The following is a 9480-nucleotide window of genomic DNA, read 5'->3' as shown; positions in this document are numbered from 1 at the left end:
TGTGTGTTCAGTGGATGTTCAGTGTGTGTTCAGTGGATGTTCAGTGTGTGTTCAGTGGATGTTCAGTGTGTGTTCAGGGGATGTTCTGCTGCATGGCTATATTGATGAAAATCAGATTCCATGGGATCGAATGGTGGGCTTTTGCACAGATGGGGCTCCATCTATGGTGGGACGGCAGGCAGGCCTCTGCACTCTAGTTATGAATGTGTCTCACTCTGCCATATGGACACATTATATGATACACCAAGAGCAACTGGTGGCAAAAGAGCTGAGCACAGAACTCTGAGATATACTGCAGCAGGTAACTTTGATTGTAAACTACATCAAACCACATCCACTGTGCGCAAGCCTGTTCGCAAAACTATGTGGAGATATGGGATCAGAGCATGACGATGTTCTAATACACACCGAGGCTTGATGGTTTTCGAAGGGGAGTGTTGGAAAGATTTTTCACATTGAGAGAGGAACTGTTTGGTTGACTTGGTTGATTTTCTGTGTAATGAAAAGAAAATGTGTCTCCTTGCCTATGTAACAGACATATTTGGGAAACTGAATGAATTGAACGCAAGCACGCAGGGGAAATACAAAAACGTTCTACAGATGAGTGAACGAATCAGTGGAATCAGAAATAATCATTATAATTGGAGAGAGACCTACCTCCCAATCCATTTGACTGTGATCCTGGCTCAGTTAACATGCTGGTAAGTGAAATTGAACAGCTGATTGAGCTTTCATGTGACCGAATGCATTCACAGGTCACTACGAAGGAGTTTTGGTACTTGATTCAAAGGGAATACCCTGCAGTCTCCCTCTGAGCATTAATAGAGAGCTCAAAGCAGCTGTGAACTTGGAACTGGAGATCTCCAACTTCAAAAATTGTTTTGAATGGTCATCCAACTCTGAATTCCAACTCAGGAAGTCGGTCCTCTTTCTAGAGCTCCGACTTTCTGACCTGAAAATCACTGACGTCATGATTTGACCTCATATGATTTGACCTCGAGTTCCATATTGTCTTAAAAGCACCATAAAACTCATGGTACCCTTCGCCAGCCCATATCTGTGTGAAGCTGGATTCAGTGCTCTCGTCTGCATTAAAACCAAATATCGATTCAGGTTGGATGTGACAGCTGAGATGAGGTGCGCACTGTCGACCACACCCCCTGATTTTGAGAAGCTCCAACGCAACATGCATCAAGCACACTCATCTCATTAGTGCTGGTGGGATACATCATGGTGAGTTGAGAAGACAATCAGAAACACTTTTAGAATGTTTTTCAATTGACGGTCATAGCCCCAAATAAAAAGTAAACAATGGCTGTTAATGATTTTTTATATATTTTTTTTTTGACATGGTTGGGATGGTGATCATTTTCAGGGGGAAGGTAGGGGGGCAGCTTTCCTATAAATCACTGTACTGAGAAAGTCTAATAAGATGCTGTTGTGTTGATTTAACCTGGACTCTCCCAGTTTCCCTACGTGATTCTTGCTGGAAAGTTCAACTGACTGGTTACACATTAACCAGAGGAGCTGCAGTATGTTGTCTCCTTATCAAAACTTTCTGTTTTCATATGACCACTCACTAGTATTTAGCATGAGTAAGTTGGTAAATGGGAACTTGGTATGAATCGTATTTGAGACTATAAGTGGTGCATATACAACAAAACAGGCCATTCATATATACACAAGGTAAGTGTCTGAAAACTAATCACCATAGTGTCCTGAAATGAATCTTCCTTGATTCCCTCTTGCTCTCTCTCTCTCTCTCTCTCTCTCTCTCTCTCTCTCTCTCTCTCTCTCTCTCTCTCTCTCTCTCTCTCTCTCTCTCTCTCTCTCTCTCTCTCTCTCTCTCTCTCTCTCTCGTTCTATACCCCCCTCTCTCTCTCTCTCTCTCTCTCTCTCTCTCTCTCTCTCTCTCTCTCTCTCTCTCTCTCTCTCTCTCTTTCTATATCTCCCCCCTCTCTCTCTCTTTCTATATCTCCCCCCCTCCCCTCGCTGACTAACCATTCAGCGTTATTGTTTTATTACTGTATCTTTAAACTTACTGTATCGAGGTCCATGTTGTCTTGAAAGGACAATAAAATATATGGTACACTTTGCCAGTTCATATCTGTGTGATGCTTGATTCAGTGCTCTCATCTGCATTTAAACCAAATATCGATCCAGGCTGGATGTGACAGCAGAGATGAGGTCCACACTGTCGAACACACCTCCTGATTTTGAGAAGCTCCAGCGCAACATGCATAAAACACACCCATCTCATTAGTGTTGGAGAGATACATCATGTCAGACTAATTTGCAATTTTCAGATACAGTGGGGCAAAAAAGTATTTAGTCAGCCACCAATTGTGCAAATTCTCCCACTTAAAAAGATGAGAGAGGCCTGTAATTTTCTTCATAGGTACACTTCAACTATGACAGACAAAATGAGAAAAAAAAATCCAGAAAATCACTTTGTAGGATTTTTAATGAATTTATTTGCAAATTATGGTGGAAAATAAGTATTTGGTCACCTACAAACAAGCAAGATTTCTGGCTCTCACAGACCTGTAACTTCTTCTTTAAGAGGCTCCTCTGTCCTCCACTCGTTACCTGTATTAATGGCACCTGTTTGAACTTGTTATCAGTATAAAAGACACCTGTCCACAACCTCAAACAGTCACACTCCAAACTCCACTATTGCCAAGACCAAAGAACTGTCAAAGGACACCAGAAACAAAATTGTAGACCTGCACCAAGCTGGGAAGACTGAATCTGCAATAGGTAAGCAGCTTGGTTTGAAGAAATCAACTGTGGGAGCAATTATTAGGAAATGGAAGACATATTAGACCACTGATAATCTCCCTCGATCTGGGGCTCCACGCAAGATCTCACCCCGTGGGGTCAAAATGATCACAAGAACGGTGAGCAAAAATCCCAGAACCACACGGGGGGACCTAGTGAATGACCTGCAGAGAGCTGGGACCAAAGTAACAAAGCCTACCATCAGTAACACACTACGCCGCCAGGGACTCAAATCCTGCCGTGCCAGACGTGTCCCCCTGCTTAAGCCAGTACATGTCCAGGCCCGTCTGAAGTTTGCTAGAGAGCATTTGGATGATCCAGAAGAAGATTGGGAGAAGGTCATATGGTCAGATGAAACCAAAATATAACTTTTTGGTAAAAACTCAACTCGTCGTGTTTGGATGACAAAGATTGCTGAGTTGCATCCAAAGAACACCATACCTGCTGTGAAGCATGGGGGTGGAAACATCCTGCTTTGGGGCTGTTTTTCTGCAAATTGACCAGGACGACTGATCCGTGTAAAGGAAAGAATGAATGGGGCCATGTATCATGAGATTTTGAGTGAAATCCTCCTTCCATCAGCAAGGGCATTGAAGATGAAACGTGGCTGGGTCTTTCAGCATGACAATGATCCCAAACACACCGCCCGGGCAACGAAGGAGTGGCTTCGTAAGAAGCATTTCAAGGTCCTGGAGTGGTCTAGCCAGTCTCCAGATCTCAACCCCATAGAAAATCTTTGGAGGGAGTTGAAAGTCCGTGTTGCCCAGCAAGAGCCCCAAAACATCACTGCTCTAGAGGAGATCTGCATGGAGGAATGGGCCAAAATACCAGCAACAGTGTGTGAAAACCTTGTGACGACTTACAGAAAACGTTTGACCTCTATCATTGCCAACAAAGGGTATATAACAAAGTATTGAGAGAAACTTTTGTTATTGACCAAATACTTATTTTCCACCATAATTTGCAAATAAATTCATTAAAAATCCTACAATGTGATTTTCTGGATTTTTTTTCTCATTTTGTCTGTCATAGTTAAAGTGTACCTATGCTGAAAAGTACAGGCCTCTCTCATCTTCTTAAGTGGGAGAACTTGCACAATTGGTGGCTGACTAAATACTTTTTTGCCCCACTGTATCATAATGGGGTCGTGGGAGAAGAAAGTTTGGGAACCCCTGGTAAATATAATGCTTGCAGTAACTTAACTGGCCATGGGGAGGGGCAGCTTCCTACAAAGTACTGTAATGAGGAAGCCAATAAGATATTGATGTCTTGATAAAACCTGGACCCTCCCAGTTTCCTTACGTGATACTTGCTGGAAGGTTCAACTGACTGATTACACATTAACCAAAGGAGCTGGAGCATGCTGTCTCATTATCACTTCTTTCTGTTCTCGTAATTATGGCCACTCTCTAGCATTTAGCATAAGCAATTTGGTAAATGGGTACTTGGTATGAATCATATTTGAGACTATAAGTGGTACACATACAACATAACAGGACATTAATTTATACACAAGGTAAGTGTCTGAAAAGATTCACCATAATGTCCTGAAATCAATCTTCTTTGATTCATTCAGCATTATTGTTTTATTACTGTATCGTTTAACTTTTATACTAGTGAGTTAAACAATAATCCTTTTGATATGAGACAACTTGAAATAACCCTGAAACAGAACCCCTTCAACAGGATAACTGAAGTACTGCCTTTGTAAAGCTAACTAATCACTTTTAGAATGTAATTCTTCTTGAAATGTCTCTAGAATTGAACTAGCACAGTAGGAAGTGATATGGGTAGTACTTTATTTTACAGTATATAAATTACACATTTGCTAGGACATTATATGGTATCAATGGGTACTTTCTGGTACTTACTTCAAATAATTGTACCCAATTGGTAACTACCTGATACCAAATGCGTTTTAGTGCTTGATCCAATGAGTCCCAAAGGTAACAGTTTACTGTAGGTGTCCTTATTGATACATTCAGAAAAGCCTTTACAACAGCTATATAACACATTGTAACATTTGTCATAAACTGTAATGAGTAGTTTTAAATTGTTATGAGTAAGGACAGAAGATTTTATAAGTTACAATGGGTGTTATAAAGGACTGTTCATCCTGTTGTCATATGCGCTTATGTCACCTTTTAATAACAACTGCTATTACACAGTCTGCATGACAACTTATTTCATATGTTATTACATGCTACATAAGTGTCTACGTACCAGATGTTGTAATACGGCGTTATTTAATTTACCAAACTCTGTGTCACATTATTACTGGAATGATGGGTGTCATAACCATGTCACATGCCGTTATGGAGTGTGCACAGACACTTTAAATAAAGTGACATTAATTTGAGGTGCTATAAAACAGTTATGAATGTACTTAATACCACAGAATTGAACGTATCACAAAACCGTTCAGCATCACCAACTTCTTTTGGTGGTAACACAATGACAGTTCTGCGTTTGAGACTGACCACAGGCATTGCAAGTTACTTTCACCAATTAAAAAATTAAGTTAAAGTTTGCCTTCCTCCGTACTCAAGCCATTTTCCATAGTTTTTGTGGAATCATGATTCCTTTACACTTGTCTCTTCATTTTTGTTAGCAATGTGAATCAGGCCTAGCAGACGTGAAATAAGGTTGATCATTTCTTTATAGGTGCCGTGGCTGAGTATTGGAGAAGGACAAGACACAGAGTTGTTCTGGGACTATTTGACTGTTAGCTATTACCATTTAGCCACCATCACCATGGGTAGAGCTGCTCGAGGATACAAACCTAAATCAATACCCTAAATACATGAATTTACCCCTGACTACTATATTGATTACAACTATAATACATATACCACTGGGTCAAAAACGGTTTCTTTTTTTTACAGGATGTTTTGGATCAAAACCAGAAGAACAGAGTAAGTTTGTTTTCTTCTCTTTGCATTTATAGATAATGGAGTTTATTTGTCTTTCAAAAGAAGAAAATGTATTATTCAACACTATATTACTTTATACAGTACAGCTTTTAATCTCTTAATGTAAATACTTTTAGTGGATCATTATTACAAAATTGTCACGTTCCTGACCTTATTTCCTTTGTTTAGTCTTTGTTTAGTTGGTCAGGACGTGAGTTGGGTGGGCATTCTATGTTTTGTGTTTCTATGTTGGGTTTGTTGTTTGGCCTAATATGGTTCTCAATCAGAGGCAGGTGTTTGTCATTGGCTCTGATTGGGAACCATATTAAGGTAGCCTGTTTTCACTGTTTGTTTGTGGGTGATTGTTCCTGTTCGTGTGTTCATCTGTTCTGTGTTCCCATGTTCAGGACTGTAGCGTTTTCGGTTCCTTCTGTCAGTTTGTTGTTTTTGTTCATCGTTTAAATATCCTAATTTAAATATGGATTATCATCACGCTGCATTTTGGTCCGATCCCTGCTACACCTCTTCAGACAAAGAGGAGGAAATCAGCCGTTACAAAAATAAGCCAATCATGAGTTGGATGGATTTAAATACATGATCTCTGATTCTTAAGGACTTCATATTTTAGTGTTTGATGTTATAACCTAACATTTGTTATCTAATTAACAACACAAACATGACATTGATGGAAAGCATGTGCAGTTATAGGATCTGACAAAAAAATTCAGAGGAAGAATGTTTATTTAAATTACTTAAGGAGAATTCCATTGTTTTGTTGATATGAAGGTTATGACTCAAATGCAGAGCAAGAAATCCCTTTACAGACAGAAACTCCTAAAAAAGGTGAGGAATATACTACATGAATTCGGTAATGCATCTCTTTTAAATACAATATAATTTCAGAAAATATTAATATGAAATGTGATACATAGAATTTCTCTTTTTTTTAATTCTTCTTTTTTTATTATATATATATTTCACCAGATATAAATCAAGCACGCTCACATGAAGGTAATGGGCTCTGCCAACAGAATCTGTTTTTCAACTAAATTAAAATACTTACTAAAATAAAATATTTTATCGGCCCTATATAACTAATCTTTAAATTACTGAAGATGAAATTACAATGAAAATAGTAAGTAAATAAAATTTTGTTTTCCTATTCTCCACAGTGGATGTTACTCTGGATGTGGACACAGCTCACCCTAAGCTGAAGATAGATGGGAAATCACTACAGTGGACTAATGAATCACAGCAGAGAAACATTAACATTGAGAACTGTTTTAATGAAGAGCCTTTTGTGTTGGGCAAAATGGGCAGTCCTTTGAAGAGTTACTGGGAGGTAAATGTGAAGGAGAAGGATGACTGGGTGCTTGGCGTTGCCAAGGCAACGGCTCACAGGAAGGGGCCGTTGGCTTTCACTCCAACTAATGGATTCTGGGTAATCAGACTATCCAATGGGCAAAGACTTAAAGCCATGGAGGATGAAGAATGTGTTCTTGACAAAGGTATTCCAGATAAAGTTGGTATCTATCTGGATTATCAGGAAAGGAAGGTGACTTTCTTTAGTGCAGAAGAAGGTTCACACCTCTACTCATTTATTAATGGACCAAGTTATCAGGATGATGTCCGCCCACTTTTCTCACCCTGGAACAACGATGCATATGCAATCACAATTTTGCCCATCTCGGCAACATAGAAAAACATAATTCATCACATACTCTACTTGTCAATAGCTTATTGTGGTATAAAGCTATGTGAATCCTTTTCGATTAAGTAATATAAAGAATTGTGGATTAATTCATATGATCCTTTGCTGTCATCAAACCAGGCATCAACGTTGTGTTTCATCTTCTTTATTAATATATTAGACATTCATTATTTCAGTAGTGTATTGTGTGTGACAGTAAACATGCATTTTTGTTGATTTGTGAAAAATACAAGTTCTTATTTGGTATCTGGTTGTAGATCTATTGATGACTAGGATAGAGAGAAACAACTACCTTCTAATGGCTTGTATGTAGTTGTTTTGACAAGTTTGGTAATCATCCATCACATAAACCTTGATTATCTAAACAATGACCAACAATGGAATCTGGTTAGCCAGATTGTCAAGCCCTGACCTTAGAGATCCTTTTTATGTCTCTATTTTGGTTGGTCAGGGCGTGAGTTGGGGTGGGCATTCTATGTCTGGTGTTCTATGTTGTTCTATGTTTTGTATTTCTATGTGTTTGGCCTGGTATGGTTCCCAATCAGAGGCAGCTGTCTATAGTTGTCTCTGATTGAGAACCATACTTAGGTAGCCTCATCCCACCTGTGTTTTGTGGGTTGTTGTTTTCTGTCTTTGTGTCTGCACCAGACAGAACTGTTTCGGTTTCGTTCGTCTTTTTGTTGTTTTTGTTATTTAGTGTTCTGAGTTAAATAAATTTAACATGGACACTTACCACGCTGCGTTTTGGTCCGATCCTGACTACTCTTCATCAGACGAAGAGGAATATCGTTACACAGATACTTGACACAATACGTATATTGACCCAGTGACGCCTGTAGCTACTTGTCCAGTGTAACATCTAGTTAGACCATATCATTACAGATATTTCTACCAACATTTTAGTTTATTCAGTCTGTTATATGAAGCGATTCTATGATTTATTTTTTTAAATAACTATCACGACTTCCACCGAAGGTGGCTCCTCTCCCTGTTCGGGCGGCGCTCGGCGGTCGTCGTTGCAGGTCTACTAGCAGCCACCGATCCTTTTTCCTTTTCTTTTGGTTATGTCTGTTTTGTGTTTCACCTGGTTTCATTTTGGTTAATTAGGGGGGGTATTTATCTCGACATTTCCTTTGGGATTTTGTGCGGGATTGTTTTCGTTTGACTGTCAGTGAGTTTGGGTTTCGTTTTCATTAGTTCATGTTTAACAGGTGGTTTTTCCCTGGACTGTGTCTGAGTGGGGTTTCGTGGCTACTGCTGTAGTCCGGTGTCCTGTTAATTTTTGAGCTGGTTGAATAAAACACCCTTTTCTTCGGAACTTGTTTCTCCTGATCTGACAATAACTATGACTATACAATATGAATATACAAAACATTAATATGACAAATTAGTATGACTAAACAAAATATGTTAGTCTGTACATCATTACAGCAGATAATATTGTCTGACTTTACAGTAATGAGTATTTACAGAATCAAAACAGAGAATTTTGAAGATTTTTACAGTTACATCTAAAAGGGGTAATCGTTCCATCGCACATTGCTCAGATCAGTGTGGGATAGAAGAAGTAATAGATAGAAGTAACTCAATCTTCACTAAGTAGAAATTGCTTAAGCTAAATAATTGGTCAAACTGGAAGATAATCTGCATTGCACACTATGCATCAGCTGTTTTCCCCATGGTCAAATAAAACCACAGAGAGTTTTGAGGTATTATAGTACTAATAAAACCACAGAGAGTTGTGGGGTATTAGAGTACTAATAAAATCACAGGCAGTAGTAACCAAAGACTGAACAAACAATGCTACGGCCTTGCCTGTTAACTGTAATCTTTTACAGGTTCACTTTGCAGCTTGAGAAGGTTATCGCTAGTCAGACGGGTGCGATTTTGAGTTCCTTTTTACAACCTAACAACGGGCCAAAGAAGGGATAGAGTTTCTTAGTAAATGTTCCCAGCTTCTCAGGTTTCAGTCCAGTCAACTATTTTCAATACTTTGTTTTCCAAATGTACGCTCCAGTAGGCGTTCTCTGGAATCATTTGGATTTTTGAAACTCTCTTCTCTGGGTCCCGTTCAAA

At 39.1% G+C, this 9480-nt stretch overlaps 1 protein-coding gene across 2 annotated transcripts; it reads left to right on the top strand.

Moving 5' to 3' along the window:
* The first annotated feature begins 4098 nt into the window (after positions 1-4098).
* On the top strand, positions 4099-8722 carry LOC129835720 (butyrophilin subfamily 1 member A1-like). 2 transcript variants are annotated; one of them, XM_055901490.1, is made up of 6 exons: positions 4111-4297; positions 5446-5539; positions 5667-5696; positions 6480-6536; positions 6678-6704; positions 6866-8722. In XM_055901490.1, exons 2-6 carry the CDS (start codon positions 5536-5538, stop codon positions 7390-7392), a joined length of 645 nt encoding a protein of 214 aa, XP_055757465.1. In that variant the 5' UTR covers positions 4111-4297; positions 5446-5535; the 3' UTR covers positions 7393-8722. The 2 variants fall into 2 exon arrangements, 1 of the variants encoding a protein (XP_055757465.1); XR_008756487.1 differs by lacking the exon at positions 5446-5539 and having other exon boundaries at positions 4099-4297.
* Positions 8723-9480: the final 758 nt, after the last annotated feature.

This window comes from Salvelinus fontinalis, chromosome 36 (assembly GCF_029448725.1).
Source record: "Salvelinus fontinalis isolate EN_2023a chromosome 36, ASM2944872v1, whole genome shotgun sequence".
NCBI classification, from domain to species: domain Eukaryota; kingdom Metazoa; phylum Chordata; class Actinopteri; order Salmoniformes; family Salmonidae; genus Salvelinus; species Salvelinus fontinalis.
Note: the sequence above shows the minus strand (reverse complement) of the source record. Positions and strands in the feature narration are given on the sequence as shown.